At 44.0% G+C, this 25,998-nt stretch overlaps 1 protein-coding gene across 2 annotated transcripts in view; it reads left to right on the forward strand.

The window, feature by feature from the left end:
* PDXDC1 (pyridoxal dependent decarboxylase domain containing 1) overlaps positions 1 to 24,170 on the forward strand; it is a 97,593-nt gene extending 73,423 nt beyond the window's left edge. For both annotated transcript variants that reach the window (XM_068117194.2, XM_068117195.2), the window contains exons 11-24: positions 476 to 577; positions 2,236 to 2,361; positions 2,581 to 2,631; positions 6,032 to 6,101; positions 7,132 to 7,199; positions 9,892 to 9,997; positions 12,097 to 12,268; positions 13,065 to 13,183; positions 13,481 to 13,602; positions 19,215 to 19,307; positions 19,545 to 19,641; positions 20,119 to 20,214; positions 20,410 to 20,465; positions 22,080 to 24,170. In XM_068117194.2, the coding sequence (XP_067973295.1) occupies positions 476 to 577; positions 2,236 to 2,361; positions 2,581 to 2,631; positions 6,032 to 6,101; positions 7,132 to 7,199; positions 9,892 to 9,997; positions 12,097 to 12,268; positions 13,065 to 13,183; positions 13,481 to 13,602; positions 19,215 to 19,307; positions 19,545 to 19,641; positions 20,119 to 20,214; positions 20,410 to 20,465; positions 22,080 to 22,313 (1,512 nt within the window). In that variant the 3' untranslated portion in view covers positions 22,314 to 24,170. The remainder of the gene's footprint in view (positions 1 to 475; positions 578 to 2,235; positions 2,362 to 2,580; positions 2,632 to 6,031; positions 6,102 to 7,131; positions 7,200 to 9,891; positions 9,998 to 12,096; positions 12,269 to 13,064; positions 13,184 to 13,480; positions 13,603 to 19,214; positions 19,308 to 19,544; positions 19,642 to 20,118; positions 20,215 to 20,409; positions 20,466 to 22,079) is intronic.
* Positions 24,171 to 25,998: the final 1,828 nt, after the last annotated feature.

Here is a 25,998-nt window from a genome sequence, read left to right on the forward strand (position 1 = left end):
AAATGAAATTGTATTAAGTTTTGACACTGTCATACTTGTTTTGATTTGAAAACAAACTGATGATTGCAGTGTAATCATCTTTGCATGGTTGCTTCACCTGGTGACGTAATGGTTCGAGCATTCGCTCTGAGTCTGTGAGGTCGGTGGTTCAAACACCAGCCGAGTCATACCAAAGACTTAAAAAATGGCACGTACTGCTTCCTCGCTTGACGCTCAGCATTGTAAAAGGATAACGTACGGACAAACGACCAAAGGTTGGCAACCATTGCTTAGGCTGTGATGGGCCAAATGGCCTCCTCCTGCATTGAAGTGCCTTGGATTGGTTTAACTCAAACCCAAGGAAAACCTTGTCATTATTAATTATCTGGCTTGCGTCCAGGCTCCCCTTTCTACGTGATCCTATTTCGCTCTAATTGTCGATTTACGTGCTGCTCTTGTCCTTTATACGAAGGTTAACGTGCCTCTCTGTGTACAGGCTGCGGTCAAGAGTGACAGCATGACCTTGACCCCTGGTATCTGGCTTGGCCTGCCAGCGACACCTGCTGTGACCTTGTACCGCCATGATGACCCCTCTCTGGTGAAGGCTCCTTTTACTTGCTCACACCTACAGTAGGAGTACAACAACTGAAACACTTAAAATCACCAAAATGGAAGAAGATTGTGATGCGTAGCCGTTTTTAATTCCCTCCTTTTACTTTCAACTTTCATACCAATGCAAACCAGCAAGATTCTTTGGCCTAAATTGGGCGCTGAATTTTTACCTCAAAACTAACAGATCCCCCTGCCGCACTCACTGGCAAACCACCATGAAATCAAGGCAATAGTATTTTCTTTTACTGTCATGGCCTTCGTAATTCTGCCGATTGAAGAATAAATCTCCTTCAATGAGAAACGGTTGTGCGACGAATGTGAGAAGTGTAGAAACATGTGGCTTCTATCCTTCACTAAAGGGTTAAATTCTGTTTCCAATTACTAAATAATTGCAAATGATCATAATAAAATTCTCCAATTGTCTGTATGTATGTCTGAACATACATACAGACAACTTGCAACACTTCCACCGATCCGGTATGCTCAGTATGCAAAACTATGTTCAGTATGCAACACTCCACCGTTCTGGGCTTTATGACAGAGTGGCCAGATGGAAGCCTCTCCTCGGTGAAAGACACATGAAAGCCGGCTTGGAGTTTGCAAAAAAGCACCTAAAGGACTCTCAGACTGTGAGAAACAAGATTCTGTGGTTTGATGAAACCAAGATTGAACTGTTTGGCTTCCGTCTGGCCACTCTGCCATAAAGCCCAGATCGGTGGAGTGTTGCAGTGATGGTTGTCCTTCTGGAAGTTTCTCCCATCTCCACACAGGATGTCTGGAGCTCAGCCAGAGTGACCATCGGGTTCTTGGTCACCTCTCTTACCAAGGCCCTTCTCCCCCGATTGCTCAGTTTGGCCGGGCGGCCACCTCTAGGAAGAGTCCTGGTTGTTCCAAACTTCCTCCATTTAAGAATTATGGAGGCCACTGTGCTCTTGGGAACCCTCAATGCAGCAGAAATTTTTTTGTAGGCTTCCCCAGATCTGTGCCTCGACACAATCCTGTCTCTGAGCTCTGCAGGCAGTTCCTTCGACCTCATGGCTTGGTTTTTGCTCTGATATGCATTGTCAGCTGTGAGACCTTATATAGACAGGTGTGTGCCTTTCCAAATCATTGTCCAATCAATTGAATTTACCACAGGTGGACTCCAATCAAGGTGTAGAACATCTCAAAGATGATCAAGAGAAATGGGAGGCACCTGAGCTAAATTTCAAGTGTCATAGCAAAGGGTCTGAATACTTATGTAAATGTGATATTTCAATTTTTTATTTTTAATAAATTAGCAAAACTTTCTAAAATCCTGTTTTCTCTTTGTCGTTATGGGGTATTGAGTGTAGATTGATGAGGGAAAAAATGAATTTAAACGATTTCAGCATAAGGCTGCAACATAACAAAATGTGAAAAAGTGAAGGGGTCTGAATACTTTCTGAATGCACTATCCATACATATATTCGTACATCGACAAACATACATTCATACATAGACATACATACATTCATGCATACATTCCATTACACATCGATAACACGAAAGATTTTTTAAACCTAAATTTATGTTGTAAATATTTGTAAATGTCGGACAAACCTAAATGATGTATTTGTCAACAAAAAACTTCAACGTCCATTTCTTGCTCTTCCATTCATCCAGGCATTGGCAGCCAGCTTGGTGTCCAGTCGTCCAGCTGACCGGCTTCGCCCGCTGCCCCTTTGGCTCTCTCTGCAGCTCCTAGGAAATTCGGCAATCCTGCAATGCATCCGCCTCGCCACCCAGCTGGTGCACTCTTCATATTTTTCCACTTTACTCACCCTTTAGTTCATTCTTTGCTCAACATGTGTTCACACCTGATATTGGTCTCATGCTTACTGCTGCAAGATTGACCATTCCAAACCTTAATTTGTTGTAGATTGCCCTTTTAAGGACAATATTTTTTATGATTGTGACTTGTTGATGTAGTGCATTTTATCCCCACCTTTTCTGCCCTCGTCTATTCAGAGCCAGAATCTGTTGGACAAATTAAAACTTCTTCCCAACATCAAGATCTCGGTAAGCATTTACCGTGCGTGGTGCAAAGGCAAAGTCCGAAATTCATCTAAAATAGGCCTGGGGAACCTCAGGCCAGTGGAGCAGTTACGGCCTGCCGCACGTTTTGATCCAGCACATGTGGTGTTATTTAGTTTAGTATTTCAAGTACCGGTAGTTATTATGTAGGAAGGACTGGCGGGATAACGTGCAGGTATGCAGGCTTGCCTCCTATCTATCTAGCCAGGGTGTGAATCAGCTATAAACTGCCATCCTGGTGTTTCACATGCAGGGTAAGTCATCGTGTGTGCTGTCCCTTGGATGACATTAAACTGGATGTCCCGTTTGCTGGCATTAGTTGGTGTACGTTCGGGATCGCACGGTGTCCTTCACAAAGAGAAGGCGACCTATCGCCGGCACCCTGAACAAATTCAAAATTCCTGCACTTGCAGTCGAGTGTCTTACGTCGGGGTGGCGACCGATCCAGGTTGTATCCTGCGGCAGCCTCGCCAATGAAACTGACATTGGCAGCCAGCTTGGTGTCATAAATGATAAAAAGAATGGCATAAAAATGACATCAAATGTGTAGCATAAAAATGGCATAAAAATGAAAAGAAGAAGAAGAAGAAATATGTAGAAATGATAAAAGTCACATTATTAATTTCCAAAGATATGTCAGAACTGATTTAATCCCTATTGGTGTATACTGTATAACTGTATTCACCGCGACAAGTGAGAGCATCAGTCTTGGCAGAAAATGAACAGGAAGTACTGTCCTCGCAACCACACACGAGCTCTGTATCTTAGTACATGTATAACCATTGCACACCCGTATAGTTCAAGATATACATACATACATACATACATACATACATACATACATACATACATACATACATACATACATATACACACACATACATACATACATATACACACATACATACATACATATATACACATACATACATACATACATACATACATACATACATACATATACATACATACATACATACATACATACACCACATACATACACAACATACATACACACACACACACACACACACACACACACACACACACACACACATACATACATACATACATACATACATACATACATACATACATACATACATACATACACACACACATACAGTCACGTGGAAAAGTAAGTACACCCCATGTAAAGTTTTGACTTTTTCAACATATTTCAACATACAGCTATTTGATCTTCATTTCAACAATATTGATATATAAAGGTGATATAATATAACAAATATCATGAAACATTTACATTTTGTAGTCCATTGTATAATTTAAATAAACATAAATGCAAATTTCGCATGTGGAAAAAGTAAGTACACCCCTACATTTATCACCACTTCAAATACCTAAAATTAGAATCAGGTGCACCAACTCAGGTGCAAATGATTAGAACATCGTTAGAGAGGATCTTGGAGGAACCTGTCATATATAAACCTCAGACATTTAGTTTGGTTTGCTCTTTGTTGTTGAAGTGTGCAGCATCACCATGCCTAGATCAAAATAGCTATCTGAGGCCTTCAGAAAGAAGGTTATAGATGCCTACGAGTCTGGGAATGGATTTTAAAAGATCTCCAAACAATTTGAAATCAATCGTTCGACTGTCCGGAAGATCATCCACAAGTGGAGAAGATTCCAAACAACTGCCAACTTGTTCAGGCCAGGCCGCCCCAGCAAGTTCAGCTTGAGAGCAGGCCTCAAGATGCTGAAAGAAGTCTCTAAGAACCCCAGAATGTCATCACGGGACCTACAGGTAGCTCTTGCTACTGTTGATGTCAAAGTGCACGAGTCTACCATTAGAAAGAGGCTGCACAAATTTGATCTACATGGGAGGTGTGCCAGGAGGAAACCTTTGCTGTCCAGAAAGAACATCAGGGCAAGAATAAAGTTTGCCAATGAAAACTTCGGCAAAGACCAGCACTTCTGGAACAATGTTCTCTGGACAGACGAGTCAAAGGTAGAGCTATTTGGCCACAGTACCAGAAGACATGTTTGGCGAAAACCAAAGACAGCATTTGACCACAAGAACCTGATACCAACTGTGAAGCATGGTGGTGAAAATATTATGGTTTGGGGCAGCTTTGCTGTATCAGGGCCTGGGCAGCTCACCATCATAGAATCCACTATGAATTCTTCATTGTACCAGAGGGTGCTTGAGGATAATGTGAGGCCATCTGTCGGAAAGTTGAAGGTCAACCGAAGGTGGACCTTGCAACATGACAATGACCCTAAACATACCAGTAAATCCACGAAGGAATGGCTGAAAAGAAAGAAATGGAGGGTTCTGGAATGGCCAAGTCAAAGCCCGGATCTAAATCCCATCGAGATGTTGTGGGGGGATTTGAAACGAGCTGTGCATGCAAGAAACCCCTCAAACATCGCACAGTTGAAAGAATTCTGTATGGAGAAGTGGGCAAAAATTTCTCCCAGTCGATGTCAGAGACTGGTAGACAGTTATAAGAAACGCCTACTTGAGGTTGTTTCTGCCAAAGGGGGCAATACCACCTATTAGATCCAAGGGTGTACTTACTTTTTCCACATGCGAAATTTGCATTTATGTTTATTTAAATTATACAATGGACTACAAAATGTAAATGTTTCATGATATTTGTTATATTATATACACATACACATACACATACACACATATCTTAGTGCATAAATAATGAGTATGAATACAAATTATTTTGGAATACCATTGCCTTTAAAACAAAATTCTGAACAGTTTGAGGATTAAAAAGCGGTGAAATAAGTGAATAATTTGTATTATCGTTGTCCGTGGTTGATACAATGGCGGGCGTTAAGAAGCAGGAAGTTGACTCGGAGTTCCGTTTAACAACAGCTGTTACTGTCCTCAGACGATGAAAGGTTCCCCACCACTGATCTTTGACGTTCAGTTGGTTGCATGTCCACACGATACTGGAACATGGATGCCAAATTTTGCAACGTGTCTGGGTCTTCACTTTGGGGAGTTTTGCCCCACTAAAATCCGAGCGACCTGATTGGCTAATTTCAATTGAGGATGAGAACCGACACTGGGCAGTTCCAGAGCTTAGGACAGGAATAAGTGCTATTGTTGCAAACCAGACGGAAAGACCCGCAAAGGCGAGACATGGCTGCCTTCACAGAATTGACAGAGAAATTGACTAAGTTGCATTTGTTGCTCAATGGCGCACATTTTAGGATAAGGATATGAAGCGAAACCTTTGACGATGATCAAATCTAGTCGTTGTCAGTTTTTGGAACTTCTGTTGGTTGCCCTTTTTGGGGGACGACAAGGCTAGCCAACTCAAATATATTGTTTGTGAGGAGAGTGTAAACAGCAGAGAACATTATTCCAATACACATCAAAACAGTTGTGCTGTCTTTGCAGGTGCACGATGAGGTCGATTGTCCTGTCGTCATCTTCAAATTTGTTTTGTCGAAGCAAAACCTGCCTGGCGGTAGGTCGGTGGGGATTTGAAATTGAGTAACAAGTGAAGTCGGATCGCCTAGTCCTAGATTATTGTTGTTAATGAATTCACAAATATATTAGTCAAAATAACTTAACTTCCCTACTTTTTAGCCCAAGCATAAGTCTTTCTTGGTGGGTGGGTGGAGTGAGAGGGGTAGGGGGGGGGGGGGGGGGGGGTGGGGAAGTGAGTGGAAATATAAAAATTAAATAGAAATTAAAGCTGGGACCGAAGTCTTCATCCTCCCTCCCCCACCGCAAGTCCTTAAACACGACCCCAAAGCCTCAACCTTCCCTCTCCCGAAAGTCTGTCCCCTCTCTGCTCCCCTATTCCAACTCTCTGTCCTCCCCTCCCCATTTATTCTACAAGTCCACAACTCCCCACTTCCTAATCCCAACTCCTCAATCCCTTCTCCCAACTCCTCAAAAGTCCTCAACTCCCCACTTCCTAATCCCAACTCCTCAATCCCTTCTCCCAACTCCTCAAAAGTCCTCAACTCCCCCACCACAAATGTTAAAAATACTCGTAAATTAAAAACGTTTTTTTCACAATCTCACGAGATTTCGTCATCACGATTCTTCAGTAAGAATAGTGAATAAGTAATCTAAATGATAAAAACATACAAGGTGATTGGTAATGGGAAAATAATATACAACCGTAACTCCTTCCTCGGACAAAGACCTTCATAATAATCTGGGTTTTACGGTCACTGGTCGAGGAGTTTAAGAGAAAATTGTTGGAAAGACAAACAGCCAGAATAAGCATATTGTTTATATAGACCACCAGCGGGGACATGCGGAACATCCGCTCCGTGAAATGTAAAATGTGACTTCAAGTCCTCAACCTCCCCCACCCCAAACCCATCCAACCCAACCCCAATTGTCGGAAAGACATACATACATACATACATACATACATACATACATACAAGCAGACTAAACATATTTTATAAGCTAATAAGTCTCAGCTTTGTAATTCTATTTGAGTTGTTCATATTATAAAACATGATGTGTTTTTACAGCTGCTGGTGTGGAATTCTCCGATTTGCAACAACGTGAAAGCGAGCTGCAAGACTCGTTTAACCGCTGGGTAATGGAGAAGGCTTTGTGATGGCATGGGGGTGGGGGGAGGGGGGAGAGGGAGGGTGCAAGGAATGATTGATATTCCAAGTCCTTCATGAAACCGGCGAGCGAGGCCTGGCATTCGACTGAAGGTGGCAGTAATTTGGAATTTGTTCTCGCAAAATTGTAATTTATTTTTGCTATTGGATACAAGAACAATGCTCTTTCTTCGGATCTGTGATGGTCAGGCTTCCGTTTTTGTATTGCGGCGCATTTTTTTGGCTCACACGAACCAATTCCTCGGTGTGTGCACCAGCAGGTCATTGCTTTGGATATTATTTTTTTCGATTGTGATAATTTTTCTGGTAACAGGGCCTATCAAATTAGGATGGTAACAAGGTTGGGGTCTTTCACCCAGAGTAATGGATGCATGGAATAGTGTCCCTGCAAGGGCGGTGGCAGCAGAAGCATTATTAGATACACAGTCGGACCTCGACATTCGTCGTCCCAACATTCACAGACCCTGTGTATTCACGGTCCATAACATGTGACTTGGTTCTACACTCGCGCTTTGCATCCGCGGTTTAAAAAAATAATCCGGACTGGTCTCCTCTATCCACCGCCGCTGGTATTAATTCAGCCGTGGAATTCTTCCACAGAAACCTGCTTTCTCTCGTGCACAGATTCATCCTATCTCCTCTTCAATTATCTTACCCGTCCTCATGCTCCTGGTACTCTGAACCCTTATATATCCATCTTGTCCACCCTTTGCACTCTCCCTTGCCCCTCATAATTACTTGCATCCCTTTTTTGGCCGACTCCGGCTATTTTCTCACTCTGCCCTGCTGTTGGCGTTTCCCCTTTCTCCTGTTATTAGTCCCCTACCAATGTACCCCAGAGGGGACTATAGGTTTGCACTCCGTCCGTCAGTCCGTCACGCAAAGAACAGTTTTCCGCACTTTTTTCCTAAAGCCTTAATGCTAATGATTTCAAACTTGGCACATGGTTTCCTCATGATAAGTTACAGATCAAGTTCGAATTTCACGACGTTTCGATCATTTTTGACAAAGTTATGGCACTTTGAACTTTGGGAATTCTGATAATTCTGATGATTCTTAACTCAGTGCCATTTTAAGTTTTAATTTCCTTTAAAAACCAATTTCTCTGCAATAATTGGACCGATTGAGATCACATTTTCACCATAGGAGGGAATCGGTCTGTAGAATATTTAATGGTAATTATGACGTCACAGGTCACGTGGTTCGGCCGCCATATTGTTTTTCGTGAAAACACGAAAACCCCTTTTTCTCTGCAACGGCTGAACAGATCGAGGCCAAACTTTGCAGGCAGAATCGCATACCCATGACGAACAAAAAAGGCAGCGAGCCTGACGTCATGCGTCACGTGGTTTCAGAGTTATGACGTTTTTAAGCATGAACCTTTAAAACCGACCTCACCCTCATTTTTGATCCAATCGAGGGGAAACTTCAAAGATCTGTTCAGCATGTCAATCTACTAAAATGTCCTTTTGGAATTTGCAATAGGGCGCGTGGTTTGGCAGAAATCGTTAATTAAACGAAAATTTTTTTTTTTAAGGATATCTCTTGTTTATTCTAGAGTTCTCCTCAAGCCGCACAGTGCGCCCTCAGCCTCGTCTCGCGAACGTCAACAGCGCGACACAGCGCGCGCTTTCGGGAGGGGCGGAGCCAAGCCGAGCAACATATATATACACACATCGATCATTGATCGTGAACCGGAAAATATAATAAATTACTGATATTTAGTGACTCAAAAGGTTCTTTATCAACAACTTATTTTCTCGTGCTTCTGCTGACCTGTCTGCAAGGTGTATACATTGAAGTCCCGAGTGCGAATCACAGGTGAGCCTGTCCTGAGGTAATTAGCGATTGGGAACGATTCAGAACCTATGGATAAATAACCCTTGGTAATTTCCCCAACAGTTTTCCGGATGACAGACTGCCGGTAGAGGACATGTATTGCAGCGCAATACTCAGAATGCTTGTTCCCTTTATTATGTTGTGTGTTCTGTGTCATAGGTTTGTTCTGTATCATAGGTTTGTTCTTTCATAGGTTTTTTTTGTGTCATAGGTTTGTTCTGTGCCATAGGTTTGTTCTGTGTCATATGTTTGTTCTGTGTCATAGCTTTTCCACAAGCATTCTTCCACCATTTAGCAAAAAATAAATAAATAAATGCCCCCCACATTCGCGGATTCGACATTCGCGGCATTTTCCAGGAACGTATCCAGCGCGATTGTCGGGGTCCAATTGTATTAATAATTTTGTGTTTGGTAACTCGAAGCATGGGGGATTGAGGGGTATGTCAGGAATGGTGGGTAGCTGAGGTAAGGATGGGTGATTGGATACCTGTCAGGGTTGTTGTCTGTGAGAGGATCTTGTCTTGTCAAAAGGTGAATGTGCCGTCTGTGTTTGTTCATTCCTCATCTTAAAACCGTGTTCGCCACTTCCCCAACCCCCACCTCCTCCTTCCCTCATGAATTTCCAGTTGATAAACTGTTGGATCAAATTGATATGGTGGAGATGTAGCGCAGAATTAATGGATCCGATGGGCTCCTCCTGCGTCCAAGTTCCTTGTCTATACTTGTGTGAGATAACTTTTGCCAGTTAGACGTTAGTGCCTCTTGAGCATTCATGTTGATGGTATTTGATTGTTGGGGCATGCTTTGTCATCCATGTCCCAGTTGTGCTCAGAGCTACGGCAAGCCGTCCCAGCAAGCGGGCTCAGCGAGGTGGAACTGGATGACGATGGACTCTGCTTGCGTTTCAGCCCCCTTGTCACAGCTGCCGGTAAATGAACCGTGTACTCACTTGTTCACCTTTTTGGCACATAACTACAGTGGTATACTGTTAATTAGGATTTTATCCATCATATAGGTTTGTTTGGTACTTCTTTTTTTTAAGATGTGGATTTTTGCCCTGCCACCAAAGGTGGACGGAGGTTGTTTTCACCCCTGGCTGTTTGTCTGTGAGCATGATATCTCAAAACGTAATGGACAAATTCAGACAAAATCTGGTTGACTGGTTAAGTATGTGAACAAGTGACTCACTTGAACAATTGACGAATTGATTAGGTTTTAGTGAAGATCTGGATCCAGATCCAAGTGATTCTTCAACATTGAGTGAGAGGGCCAAAAACTATGCAGAGCAGGACATCTCAGAAAGTTGTGGACGGATTATGACAAAACTAGGAGGATGAGTTGGGTAGGTGATAAATAACAAGCCGATTCGATTTTGGAGAAGGTCTGGATGAAGATCCGGTCTATCAGTTTGAAACGACTGTTGTAATTTACGCCGCACGAGTAGGACGTCGGGCTCATGAGTTTTCCCAAATTGTTCCACGATTCTGGAATGTCTTTTTTGTGGACGCCGTTGCATAATGAAATGCAGATATTCAGGAATCGGTCATCAGTGAATCTGTGTCGTTTGCTGATTTACTCTTCATTTGCAATTGGCTGTTCCGGTAAGTCAAGTGTGCATCCAAAAAGACAAAAGTTGATTTGTTCACCTATTGTTCTCACCGAATATGCAAAAGATGAAGGTGAATTGCTTTTGTTTCATTCATTCAATCATTTATTTATTGAATTACTTCATCCATTCATCTATCTATCCATCTATCCCCTCAATCACTATTTTCTTCTTATTTTAAACAAATTTCAGAATTTTTACCCCTTCTCTCCTTGCCCCCACCTCTAACTCTTTGGGCCATACATTTCCCTCCTCTGATTATTACTCCAAACCACCTTTCCCTTTTTACCTTGCGCCCGCGAAGCGAAAAGCAGGGTTAAGCAATCAGTTGCGTGCGTACGTATGTACGTGTCTGCATTTTTAAAATTCATTTTCTCAGCAAGCATTGGTCTGATTGACACGAAATTTCATACCATAGGAGCGCTTCCTCCTGTAGAATTCTAAGTGATAATTATGATGTCATAGGTCACATGGTACGGATGCCATCTTGGAAAAATGTTGCACCTCTATAATCTCCAAAACTGCTCCATGGAAAAAATTGAAACATGGGTCATTGTAAAGAACTCCATATGGGGAATAAGTGTTGTTAATGATGACATCCATTGGTGCCTTAATTATGATGTCATAATTCGACAAATACAACGCTTAGTCTGATCAGTTTGAAATTTCTTGAGCGTGATCTGCGCAACAATTATATTAGAGAATGTAAATTTATGATGTCATCGGTCACATGGTCTGGCAGCCATATTAGATGAAAGAAAAAACCCCTTAAAAAACAGAAGAGTTGGCATGCACCAAGTCCTTCTCAAGACTGTGTGGGGGTAAGTAGTCTATGAATACCATCTCGTCTTTACAGCGTTCGCTCTCCTGTTTCACTCCCCTTGTCTCCTGCCCCATCCACTCTCCTCTCCTCTCACATGTTTTGTATATGTAGTTTTTGGAGGAATCTATCTTCCAAAAGGTTTTGAATGTGTACAAGGCTCCGACCCGATCTCAAAACCATGAAGGAATGGTCTTGTACCAACAAAACCCAAAATGTTTGTCCTTTACTCTGTAGTTTCCGGTCAGTATTCGGCTTTTGGCAGCTGTAGGCGAGTTTCCTGGCTCTGAAACCTTTTGAAAACAAACAAACAAAAAAAGAAACCTTTCAATTACCCATCGAATGGTCGAAGAAAGTATATTATGTGAACAGTGGAGGACATTTATTTATTTAAATTTTAGCTCGTTGTTTGATATCATTATTTAATATCTCACATTTTTCAGTTGTGGTTTTTAGTGAAGGTCATTTTTTTTTCCAGACTTTCTATGTATCCCTGCATGTTTATAACACTCTCACCATTACGTAAACAGTTTGTATGCTGCGCATATTCATTGAGGTTTGGCACTGATTCATCGCACCCTTTTTCCACGTTGGAACATAGCCCTGGGCACCAGCAATGCCGACATGGAATCTCTGTGCGAGGCCCTTTCAGCCCGAGTGCCCACCATGCTGCTGTCATGGCATCTACGAACTGCCCTCCGGCACACGGCGCTCTCAGCTCCACCACTCGCTTACCTAGAGGAACGATGCTGGGCTGGTCTAGGTGCCTTGCGGTGAGCTCACCTGAAACATTTGCCTCTTTTGGGCAGATAACCGTATTTTGTGATATAAATCAGTGTGACCATATGCAGAACGTTGCCTGGCTGCAGACAAAGTACAAACTATTTTTCCTTCAGCCCATCTTTTATGATATAGCATGGATTGATTGCACACACATTTCCCACCAATCAGAATCCAGGATCTCTGGCTTGACATGACTTTCCTGGCTGTTTATTGGACAAAAGTGTTGCATTCAGTCAACCCTTGTAGTAGTGACACCAAATCTCACTTTGGAAAAGTAGTCTTTAGATGTGCTAGAGTCGGTGTGCATTGGCAGAAAAAAGGATGATAAATTTTCTCAAATAAATGTTTATAGATATATTCTATCCACTGCGGGAGTTTGTGGCATGAGCCCCTTTTTCTAAGCTTCCATGTCTTGCTTTGAAGAGGGCCTCACACCTATAACATCACTTCAGCTTCACTCCCACGGCAGTTATCATGTCTCCCTCAACAGTTGGTTGAGGAATTTCATTCTCCAAATTCTGACTATGGTTAATACGAGTTCCGTTTGGAAAACGACGCACAATATATTTGCATACAAGTTATTGAAAGTCGGCGTAGCATCTTAGAGCAATGCCCGATGGAGTATGAACCGCAGTAGGCCTAATTGCCGGTTGGAGTTGCGAAATTAGCATGGTGCAAAAATTAGCAAAACTTTTTAATTTAATTTTTCCTTTTAATTACAAATCTCTACTTTGTTTTGTTGCCTGTCATTGTTTCTTGAACGTTTATGCCATCATTTTCCTCTAGATATGAAGTATCTGGGCTGGAGTTGCATCCAAGTCACCGGCAGGTGGAACTGGAGAAGTTTAATCAGGAACTAGGACAGAAGTTGAAATCGTTGCTTCCTGACGCCCCTTTGGCCTTTGGTAAGCAGAAAGCGAGAGGAAATGGATTTCGATGACACCGATATATGATGCAGTCGAAGCAGCAGAATTTTTGTTCCCCCACCTTGATTTTCACCCCCCACATATTCTCCTTACGCAGGTTAAAATTATATATCTGGGAGTTGCAAATGTGCCATTTTTGCTGAGTTAATGGAGTTTCATAATCCCCTGTGGGGTTGAATATGTTTGTATGGCATTCTGGGAGTAAAGACTTTACTTGATTGTTCTTTTTCATTCGTTATTCTTTCATGTGTTACATTGTATGTGCGTGTGATGTAGGCCCAAGGGCAGGTGGACGGTTGGATTGTGTTTACATTGGAATGGTAACGGAGGAATTGGACATGACAGCGTTGGTACAAACTATCGTGGAAGCAGGCCGAGAAGTGGAAGAAAGGGGGCGGGTATGTTGTCTTTACATTGTTATTCATGTTCTTTTGAGTTTGACTTCTTTTTTTTTCTGCCTCTTTTTTTTTTGTATACTGAATCGAGGCTCGTGAAAGAGCAAACATTTATTTCACAAACAAATCAACCAGACAAACAAAATATATAAAAAGAGGGAGCGGAAGACAAGATGGGGAGAGAAGGGGAAGCACACAAACACAACATTTGAGAGCAGGGAGATGTGTGGGAGGGAGAGGGCTTTTGGGGGGAGGCGTGGGAAGGGGGGGGGGGGGTGGGAGAAGTATAAAACACAAGGACACGAAGCACTTCCAGGACAGAAGTTGGTATTTCAAAAAAGTGGATTTGGGGTGAAATTAGCGGGGGTAGAAAAGATCAAGGTTTTGGATGGGGGAAGATAAGAGATGGTGGTGAACAGCTGTTTTAAAGACCTGGAGGGTGGAGTGGGATTGAAGAGAGTGAGGGAGTTTGTTCCAGAGGCGGGAGAAAGGAGGAATGAAGGAGTGAAGGTGAGCAGAGAGTCTTGATTTTGGCAGTTTAACCATAAGAGGGTTGCAGGCAGATCTTGTGCGACCTGCAGGAATATTTGGGGGACAGAGCCCAGAGAGAGCTGGGGGGGCAAGGCCAGAGAGGAGTCGGTAGAAGACGGAAAGACCACCAACCTGCCTGCGGTGAGTGAGTGAAAGTCCCTTGGAGTTAGCTTCATCGCGGGAGATTCCAATGAATCTGAACGCTTTGGTTTCAACAGCGTGAAGACGAGCTAGGTGTAAGGCAGGAGCACCAGCCCAGAGGGGAGAGCAGTACTTCATTGAGCTGCGGATGAAAGCCTTGTATGTGGTGAGGAGCTCAGGTGTGCCAAGGAAGGACTTCGCACGACAGAGGATGCCCAGTCGGCGACTGGCTTTGGAGGCCAGATTTGAAATGTGGTTTTCCCAGGAAAGATCATGGCAGATAGTGAGACCTAGAGTCCCTGTATATAGAGAGTTGTGTCAACTCAAATTTGGACGCCATTTTGTGTCTAAGTGTGTCGGATTAGATATACATGTACATTCGCGATATGGGGTGATATATTCTAAACCTGCTAAAAAAAAATTTACTACACATATTTAGTCTTATTATTACATACAGGTGATATTTGTTTTGTCAAAAACTCAGCTATTGCCGTGAAAAAGAGCTGTGTGGTGATATTAAAAGTGGTATGGCAATGCATATTACAAGCCAACACTGCATATAAGAGCTAACATTATAAGTAAGACAAACCAATGCTGTCGTTCTCTGAATTTTAATAACTTTTAGAAAGGAGTGTGGGCATATCCAATATTTTTTAAAGGGTGCCGAGAGCAATTCCGGTCGGTGTAGGACTTCCAGCCGACATATAGTCTAACACACTTAAAACAAATTCTGTACGTGGTATTGCCATATTTCTATAGTGTACAACTTTAGTTTTATCGACATTTATATTCAATTTCCATTGTAATGATTTAACAAGCTGCAAGTCAGCTTCTGTCTCTGACATAAGGAAAACGTCATCGGCATCTAGTAAGATTGAAACGTTCATTTATTACTACACCCTTGCCCAGAACTCTGATGGATATTGCCTGATCGATTAATATGTTTCATAGCTGGCGACTTAATTAACACTTAATTTTCGACTGCGCCAAGCCGTAATTAAACAGAGAAAAAACTTTAAGAAATACCTGCAGTGTGCATGGTTCGTCTAGTCGAACAGATATGGAAAAGCACAGATAAGACGTCGTATTCACCATAACTTGTTTAATTTCACCAGGAACACGATGAGGCCAACACCCCAACACAGTAAACATTCAGTACAAAACTTGGTTCATACATTCAGTACAGAACATGATTCATACATTCAGACCGTAAGAAAACTCTGCCCGTAATACAACACTCTGACCAGACCAACACTTCATCCCACTACGTTCACTCCTCACAAGTGAAACTCATCACTACTCCGTTCACTCCTCACAAGTGAGACTCATCACTACTCCGTTCACTCCTCACAAGTGAGCATCCCCCTCACAAGACGCATGAGCACTGTACAAAGCAAACAATAACTCGTCAAATTTTGGACGTATGGATGGCTGCACAACCCGCAAAAAAATTGAGCAGGTCCCCCCCTAAAATTGCTTTTATGCAGGCCGATTAGGCTAAAGATTTTAAACCAAAAAAATAACTTGCCTCGGAATAAGTTTTGAATGGACGGACAGACAACTGAAAACAAAACGGACCATGGGTTTCCCACCCCTATAAAATCAAAATTAATTCCCTCTGAAAAAGTACAGTGACATTGCCCGCAGACTACCCAACCGCAGACCAGGCAATGTCACTGTACCGGGACATTTCATCAATCAATGACAATATGCGGTCCGCGAGGACTACCCTAAAAAAATTGAGCAGGGTTCTTCCCACGGAAATGCATTTTTGGTCAGCTCCTTGAAGATTATAAACAAACACAAATCACTTCCCTTTAAAAGGGTTTTCAACGGACAGACAACCAAAAAAAAAACCGAGCAGATAGAATTGCTTTTGAACATCGATCATCAAGCGGCGTGGGCCTACCTGGCAGAGTCTCGAGGAGTCGATCGCTTTCCAGCTCTTTCGTCTGACTTTCGCTTCCCAAATTTGTCTTCTGACTTTATCACTTAGAAATCTATACATCTTATATTTCCCAGATTGGTTTGAACAACCAAAAGCAGAACAACCAGTCATTTTGTTTGGCAATAAACAACATTCCCGTACCAAGCTGACGTTCACGCACGGTGAAGTTAGACACAAAATGGCGCCACGAAATCACGTGACCAGAAATCTCGGGTCAGCGCATGGCGCAACTCTCTTTATACAGGGACTCTAGTGAGACCCAAAAGCTTGAGTGACAGAACTTCTTGGAGAGGATTATTCAGAAAGTGGATGAGAGGGTTGTCCAGTCGGTCTTTTCGGAGAGACATCGCAAGAGTGTGAGATTTGTCAGGATTGAAAGACATGTTCCACTTGTTTGCCCAGTCTGTGATTTTGTCCAGGTCTGCAGAGAGTGAGGAGGCTGCAGACTGCCGATCTGAGGGATGAGGAATGGAGCGACAGAGAGTAGAGTCATCAGCAAAGAGATAGAGAGGATTTTCAAGAGTCAGAGAGATCATTGATGAAGAGCAGAAAAAGCACAGGGCCCAGAACACTGCCTTTGGGAACTCCAGCCTGAACAGGAAGGGGAGATGAGAGAAATCCATTCAGGGCCACACGTTGACTACGACTAGAGAGGAAGTCCGCCAGCCATGCGTGGAGATTTCCATGGATACCAAAGGAGGACAGTTTGGTGAGCAGAGCGGGGTGCCAGACCGCATCGAAGGCACGTGATATGTCAATGGAGACAGCTCTAATTTCCTGTTTGGCATTGAGGACCTCCATCCATTGTTGAGAAAGCAGAAGCAGCATGTCCAGAGTAGAGTGACCAGGTCTGAAACCAAATTGATGATCAGAGATCAAGCCATTGGAGAAGAGGAAAGATTTCATATCCGAAGCAATGATTGATTCCATGACTTTGCTGATAATTGGGAGAAGGCTGATTGGTCTGTAGTTGCTGGGATCTGTTTTTGCACCTTTTTTGTGCAAAGCGGTGATGTTGGCTGATTTCCAAGGAGATGGCAGATGACCTTGAGCAAAAGAGAGAGTGAAGAGAACAGAGAGAGGGAGTGAAAGAGCAGAAGAACAGGATTTTAGGACCCGTGGGCTGATGCCGTCAGGTCCAGTTGCAGAAACTTCCCTCTCAAATTTATTTTCTTTGCTGGATTTAAATAGTTATTGCCTTGGTTTTTTTTGTTGTTGTTGTTGTAATCAGATATGACTCATTGGAATACTGAATTATGTTTGATTGAAAAATTTATCACCGAGGTTTTTGCAGCAAATTTACAAAAATAAATCAGAAAAGCTCTCCACTTGTCACTAACGTTTTCATCCCCCGAAAAAAGTTTCCGGTCTGATCAAGAATTCAAAATACAGCCATAAATGCCCACCCCTGCCCGTCTGTCCCTTTCACGCCCATCTCTGTTGGTCTGTCCTTCCACGCCTGCCTCTGTCCTTCCACGCCCACCTCTGTCCTTCCACATCCGCCTCTGTCCTTCCACACCCACCTCTGTCCTTCCACACCCGCCTCTGTCCTTCCACACCCGCCTCTGTCCTTCCACACCCGCCTCTGTCCTTCCACACCCGCCTCTGTCCTTCCACACCCGCCTCTGTCCTTCCACACCCGCCTCTGTCCTTCCACACCCGCCTCTGTCCTTCCACACCCGCCTCTGTCCTTCCACACCCGCCTCTGTCCTTCCACACCCACCTCTGTCCTTCCACACCCACCTCTGTCCTTCCACACCCGCCTCTGTCCTTTCACACCTGCCTCTGTCCTTCCACACCCACCTCTGTCCTTCCACACCCCCTCTGTCTTTTCATGCCCGCATCTGTCTGTCTGTCTGTCCTTCCTTTCATGCCTGCCTCTGTCTGTCTGTCCTTCCATGCCCACATCTGTCCTTCCATGCCCACATCTGTCCTTCCACCCCGCATCTGTCCTGACACGCCCACTTCTGTCTGTCTGTCCTTCCTTTCACACCCACCTCTGTCTATCTGTCCTTCCATGCCGACCTCTATCAACCTGTCCTTCCACGCCCGGCTCTATCCGCCTGTCCTTCCATACCCGGCTCTGTCTGTCTGCTTTTCCATGCCCGCCTCTGCCTGTCTGTCCATCCACACTCGCATCTGTCCGTTTGTCCTTCCATGCCCACGTCTGCCCATCTGTCCTTCCATGCCTGCAACTGCCCATCTGTCTGTCTGCACTTCCAAAGCTGCCTCTGTCCGTCTGTCCTTCCTCGCTCGGCTCTGTCCATCTGTCCATCTGTGCTTCCATGCCTGCCTGTGCCCGTCTATCCTTCCACACCCACCTCTCGCCATCTGTCCTTCCATGCCCACCTCTGCCCATCTGTCCTTCCATGCCGACCTCTGCCCATCTGTCCTTCCACACCTGTCTCTACCTGTCTGTCCTTCCATGCCCGCCTCTGTCCTTCTGTCCTTCCACACCCACCTCTGCCCGTCTGTCCTCCCATGCCCACCTCTGCCTGTCTGTCCTTCCACACCTGCCTCTGTCCTTCCACACCCACCTGTCTTTCCACACCCCCTCTGTCCTTCCATGCCCACCTCTCTCCACCTGTCCTTCCATGCCCACCTCTGCCTGTCTGTCCATCCACACCCGAATCTGGCCGTCTGTCCTTCCATGTCTGCCTCTGTCCATCTGTCCTTCCATGCCCGCCTGTGCCCGTCTATCCTTCCACACCCACCTCCGCCCATCCTTCCTTCCATGCCCACCTCTGCCCATCTGTCCTTCCATGCCTGCCTCTGCCCATCCGTCTGTCTGCAGTTCCAAAACCGCGTCTAACAGTCTGTCCTTCCGTGCTCGGCTCTGTCCGTCTGTGCTTCCATGCCTGCACCTGTCCATCTCCATCTCCTGTTTGAACTCGAATTGGTTGCAATTTCAATACTGTCGGCAAGTTGTTTTAAAATGCCAGTTTATACGTGTACCAAGCACATGCACCAGTTTATCCTATTATGTTTCATACAGCTTCTGGAGAACATGACTGACATGGTTTTGAAGGGGATCCAAGAGGCAGAGGAAGAATTGCAGAAGTCTAACCAGAAGAAGCTTCAGCAGGAGGTACTTTTGTTTTATTTGTGCAGCCATGATGTTGCAATCATCTATTTGGATCACCTCTGCCTCCACAGCTGACAGACGAGCATAAAATTAACACCATTTTCAATGAAGAAACTGCGTTGCCTCCAATATTGGTATTTTCGTTTTCACTTAGCAGTACTTTCATTATTCTGTAATCTTTTGACTTGAAGACGCATTCTGACTTTGCTTCTCCCACTTCCTGCAACCCGACCTCATCAGGGCGTTCTTCGACAGCTCCCGATCGTGAGCTCCATGCTCAATTGGTTCTCTCCGGTGCATGCGTCGCCACATGGTCAGACGTTCAACCTCATCGCAGGTTTGTCAAAAGGGAGGTAGTAGAGTCGAGTAGGTTTTGTTGCCGAGGGTGATGAGGTTTTGAGAGTCGAGGCGAGTTTTGTATTCGAAGGTTGGTGTTTTGGTCATATCGTGACTTATGATCGGGAAAGATGTTTCTCATGGACAGTTGAAGTTGGAAGGATAAGCTGAAAGTGGACATCTTCATAATCACTTTCGAATTTGTAAACAAATAAATATATCATTCATCGACTCCCCACCCAATCCCCGCGGATTCTTCTTTCCTCCGAACCTCATTTATCCATACTATTCTCATTATTCTGTATCTGTATATAAGATACAGTTTTTCTCTAATAGTTGTATTGTAGGTATGGAAGGATAGGTTTTATTGTATAATATTGTATAATAGATTTTCTCTAATAATAACAATTGTAGGTACAGTAATCTTTTTATTTACTTTCTGGGATGAACGGTTCCTAATTGTTTCCCTAATTTTCAGGTTCTCTTGCATCCACTGAAAAGACGTACGAGTGTATGAGCCAAGCTACACAAAACACTCCTCCACCATCGCCAACTGTCCAATCCCAGCATCCCGGTACTCACCTGAATACCTTCTCCTCCCCTCCATCTCCGCTCATCTGTCGCATGAATCTTGTCGCTCTCTCAATCCATCAAGCTAACTATACCTTTGTTATATTTGCTGACCACCCAAATTCCAGCCACCCCCTCCTTCGTCTACAAACTTTCAATATTTCCTTTTGTCTCCTCCTCCACCCCATTCATCTTTCAGTCCAGAGGATTTTCCATCGGACATCAAGTGCTGAACACAGAAGCTCCAGCAGCAGGGTAATGAGTGCTGTGTGGGACAATTATGGAGTGTGATGGAATTGCAACAAAGCTTTGCAGGCCTATAATAGTGCAATGTAATGCGAGTAGCATCATTTTCTGGGAGCACAGCGGTGCTGCTGATGTAATGTCCTCTGCAGGTTAGGGCAGGTATTTGGAATTTTACTTGCCAAGGATAGTGTGGGATATTTATCGTCCACCAATTCCAGCATCGGGGACAGCCTGTTGTTTAACGTTCATCCGAGGGATGGCGCGCACAATGATGCCATGCCCTGAATGCAAAACACCAGGAAGACGGTTGATACCTGGATCGAGATTTGAACACAGGCTAAACACCTCAGAAGTGAGTGTGTATATGTCTCGGCTATCCTGGCAGCCCCAAGTGTAACCATACATTTATTTAACACCTTGAATGTAGCCTGGTGTTGGCTTTGCGGTTAGGGTGCTGGCTTGGGATTCTCGGATCCTGGGTTCGAATCCCGGTCGATCGCTAATTTAACACCAGGTGGGTTGACTCAGCCTGTCATCCTTCCGAGGTCGGCAAATTGAGTACCAGCTTGCTGGGATGAATGATCCCGGTGTGTACCCCGGTTTAGAATAGGTACTGTACATCGTAAGAGGTGACTCAGGGTTGGCGTCAGGAAGGGCATCCGGCCATAAAAACATTGCCTCAAAACAGGGAACCATGATTGTCATGGGGCCCGCAAGGCTAACCCTCGCTATAGCGGGGAAAATGGCCTTAAAACGATCATTCATTCCTTGTGGATTATCTCCAAGTTAGCCATGCTGCGTGCCATTCGTTGAGTGAGCGAGTTTATAATAGAGGACATGGATTCGTCCCCCCATTGGAGGAAGACCCTCTATTGTTCAGGCCGTTGGTGCTCCTATGGTTGGCAGCGAGTCCCCCGGAAGCATTGATGGAAAGAGTGGCAATTATATGTGTGGGAAAATTGCATGCTCAGTCAGGGACACACAGATAGCTCAGATGGTAGAGCACTGGTACGGTTTTCCAAAGGTACCTGGGTTCGATTCCTGGTCTGGGCATTTGATTTTCCCATATATCAATTTAATTATTTAATCCTGTTCATTAATCTAATCTAATGTGTTAAAAGGGAAGGATAGCAGAGAAACAAAGGAGAGTGTGGTAGGTGGAGGAAAGGGGAGAAGTTGGTGGGAGGTAAGGAAGGAGACAATAGGAAAGGGGAATATATGGGACGGACATACAAAGAGGGGACTTTCAAGTATTCTGCCTTCCGCTACATCATGGCCTCTCCCATTTCTACCTGTGAGTTTTACCACACCTGTTGAGACCCTGTTCCCAACCTTAAACCAGTCCTCTCATTGAGCCGTAGTCCTCCGTTGCTTGTTGTCCCACTGTTTTCACATTTGCCTCCATTTTGTTTTGATCCGTTGCCCTCTTTTGCTTGATGTCTTCAATGAGCCTCGATATCTGTACAAGTGCCTTATCACTCCAGCCTTGGGGGAGCCTTTGGGTCGACGTACAAGTCAATGCTCGGGGGGGGGGGGGGGGATTTAACTTTTGTTTCCTTTCTTGCATCTTCTTGGCTTTTTTAAACAATCTCTCCAACTTCCACATGCCCTTCCCTCCCATAGGCCAGTAGTGTTGATACAGACCAGTCTCCTTCCAGCACAGAACCCGCAAATGCTATCTCTGGGCATGGAGAGCCAGGCGATGAGACTGAGCAGCTGCCTGACAGCACGAGCTTGAGCCTAAGGTCTTCAACATCTTCATCTTCATCGTCATCATCACTCGAGTCGCATCCTCAGGGAAGTTCACACGATTCTTCGACAGAGGCAGAATCTGGCAGTCAAAGTGTTCACGAATGATGACGAGACCATCTCTCGCTCCCTTTAACTCGAGTCGCAATCTTCCTTTACCTTATTCGTCTTTGCTTCTTCTAATTTTCCTCTTCTCCATTCAACGGTCTCTTTCAATCTTTCTATCTTTCTCATTTGCCCCCCTCCTCGTCCCAACTCCTGAGGCAAAAAGCCCCCCTGGGATATTTACCAAGGAGAGTTCCTCTTGTGTTCATATATCCATGTGACCGCTGGCTATCACTCAACGAGTTGTGATTGATCAGAAATGGAGAAAGGATGAAAAACGATCCCTCCTTATTTTCTTTTATAACCAGAAACAGGAATCGTCATCTGTTAGTTTTAGCTCTCGAGATCAATGCTGAACAACAATCAACCATAGATGAGTGGTTCGCACACAATGGAATGAGAAACCTGTTGTAGAATAGATGTTTTTGTAAACATTTTTTTAATGTTTGAAGCTACTCCAGCGCAAGAAGGAGGATAAGACCAGAAAGGAGTCATTGGTGCGGACTCTGCAAAATGGCGGCGTGTAGGGCTCGCTTTACCGAGGCTTGATCCTCGCACAGAGCTCCAATGCCGTTGCCATGGTAACGTTTCCATTGTTGTGTGGTGAATTATAGCACTTATTCATAATGTGGGATCAAATGGATTTACACCTGTATTTGTTATTCCTCGTACTTCTATCTGAGTACATTTTGATGTTTTGATTTGCATTGCTTTTTCCATTCACGGTTTTGTCTGGATCATGTGATCAAGAGGACTTTGCGTTTGAAACGCTCATCTAACGCAGGTTGCTGATACCCATATGAACGTGTGCGTGCGTGCGTTGGGCCTCACTTTGAATAGAGGTATTGTCAGAGGCAGGACACACACTCACGCTAACTAAGGTGGACACTTTGAGCTAGACTAAGTAACTGAGGTGGACACCCACGTGTTGAAATCTAGCTGGCAACAACAACTTGCACAAACACACACGAAGGTGGATGTTTTGATACCTGGGATGGACTCCGTTCCACCTTCTGAAACTCGCATTTGGAGAAAACGACCAACGGACACACGCAGTCTTTTCACGATCTAGTTGAAACGAGTGTGGTGTTAGAATAGAACAGGTGGTCCTAATATAGGAGGACAATGTGGGTTTAGCAGATGGAGAAGAAATGAGATGTTGAGGTGTGGACAGGGGATCAGGGAGTACCTATGACACATGTAAAGAGGGGGAAAAGCGGATGCAACTGCAATCACATGAGACCTGGATGGTGAAAACTCATGATGGGTCCAAGAGAATCTGGGATGGTGTTTGTTAATGATTGTGACGTGCTTCAATTGTAGTAGTAGAGGAGTTAACCTAATAGCCAAAACGTACTTTACTGGAATGAAGCTGATTGGTTATCCGGCGGTAGAAGTCTTCCAAAGGACTTCCTTTTTGGCACTGTGGTCTGTCATTGTTTTCAGGAATGGTATGAATATGTGCCTCATGATAACGTTTTAAAAGGCTGAAGTACAACATAATGTTTGGAAGTTGAACGTTGATGAGAATAATTTCAAACTTTTCTTGCTGTGATGAAACGATTGCTTTAAAAGTGCATTTGGTGAAAATGTGTAAATACATCGTCGTCAACGAGATCGAAGCAACGTTATCAGGGGAAATGGTTGTTGCGAATGCTTTTGGTGCACTTTTTGTTGTTGATTATTTGTTTTTAATCACTGGGGCAGAAGTGGTTTGGATGTTTTGGGGATGAAAGTGACCGGTTTAGGGAAGGAAAATCCCCTACCTTCCCACAAGCATCGCGGAGCGAGATTGATTTGAAGTTTTGTACAAGTTATCAAGTGGCAATGAAAAAAAAATTAAAAGTGGGAAATATTGAAGATGCGGCTGTTTGCTCGTTTGGAGGTCTAATTCGAATGAGTCCATCATCCAGACTCTATGGCACCATGGTTGGAGCTTCCACTCTGAATCTGGGAGGAGGTCGGTGGCTCGAACCGCGGCCGAGTCCTCCCGAAGACTTTAAAAATTGCTTGGCACTCGGCTTTTTGAAAGGATAGAGCACCATAGGTTTCCAATCATAGCAAACGTTTTGATGGACATGATGGCGCCAGCAGCTTATAAATAACATTTTCCATGCAAGTTCGCAGAACCAGCAATGAAGGAGTTGGCAAAATACTCTGCTTCTGAAATCCTAACGCAAGAACTTGTATGGTGTTGTGGATGGGTAAGAATGATGAAAATAGAGATTGCATGATGGAAGGGACCGGACCATCTTGGAGTGTGTTACATAGGATAAAGGGGGGGTGAGGGGGGAGGGGTTAACCCTTGGACGCAGTGATTGGGCCTCGGAGGCCCACAAGATTTTTTTGTTGCAAAAACTATGCTGTACAATTTTGTTTTGGGAATGAGCCTCATTTTCACCGACTTTCATGTAGTTACACAAAATTCAGTGACATAAATAAATAAAAAGATCATTCAGGATCGTGGGAAAATCTTCATTCTTCACTTATAACCCGAAAATCCGACACGAATGCAGGCCTGGGGCCTTCAAGGCCCCGCATAAATGTTGTTGTACTATGTTGTGTCATTATTTTCTTGATATGAGCCTCATTATATGCTCCTATAACTTGGTTACAAATAATAGTGACAAAAATATGAAAATTTAAAAACTTTACACGAATACATTAGTGGTCCATTACGTAGGTGTAGGACTTTTGACAGTTGTGGACATATACATTCTAAATAAAAGGATTAGTGAATCATATTTTTTGAGCAAATACTCCTCCATGAGCCTCAACGTTTTAGAGAAAAAAAAAGTTGAAAAACCAAGAACAAAAAAAATAAATTGTAAAAAAAAATTAAAAGATTCATTACTTGTATGGGATTTTCCAACTAATAGGATCAATGATTCACATTTTCTGAGCAAATACACATCCATGAGCATCGACTTCGATTGAAAAAAGATATGAAAGAAAAAAGATCTATAAAAAAAAAAAACATGACACGAATACATCCGTTGGGCCAAATGGCTGCCTTTATGCCCTGTTATGGAACATCCATCACATTTAGTTGGACATTTTGATTTCCCGGTAACCCTGCAATGGTCAGATTTCCCATTGCCTCATTAGTTACCACAAGCCGAGAACGGCCCGTGCAGGGGCTGATCCGAGGATCTCATCAAACCGTCCAATCGGTAGTAGCGACGGGCGGTGTGTACAAAGGGCAGGGACTTAATCAACGCGAGCTGATGACTCGCGCTTACTGGGAATTCCTCGTTCGTGGGACACTGTCTCAAGCCCCAGTCCCCATCACGGAATGGGGCTCAGCGGTTTATCCGAGCCTGGCGGCGAACGGCAAGGTACACGCTGGCCCGTCCAGTGTAGCGCGCGTGGGGCCCCGGACACCGAAGGGCATTAAACGTTCATTAAACATTAATTAAAGGATTACGAAATGAAAAACATTACGAAATTACGTTCACACCGTCACGTCAAACACTACCGTGAACACATACATCGTCACAACATCGTCACAATGAGAACATCGTCACAATGAACGTTATGCGAACGCGAATGTTATGCGGGAGTCCAAACCTGAGAATGCTGGAGACCAAAGCTGAAATTGGGAAAACTAAACAGCCTATTTTACTCCTGGAGATCCCAGGATTACCCACCCAAAATATCTTTGCGATCGGTTCAGCAGTTTTTACGG

This window comes from Myxine glutinosa, chromosome 5, assembly GCF_964187855.1.
Source record: "Myxine glutinosa chromosome 5, kmMyxGlut1.1, whole genome shotgun sequence".
Taxonomy (NCBI): domain Eukaryota; kingdom Metazoa; phylum Chordata; class Myxini; order Myxiniformes; family Myxinidae; genus Myxine; species Myxine glutinosa.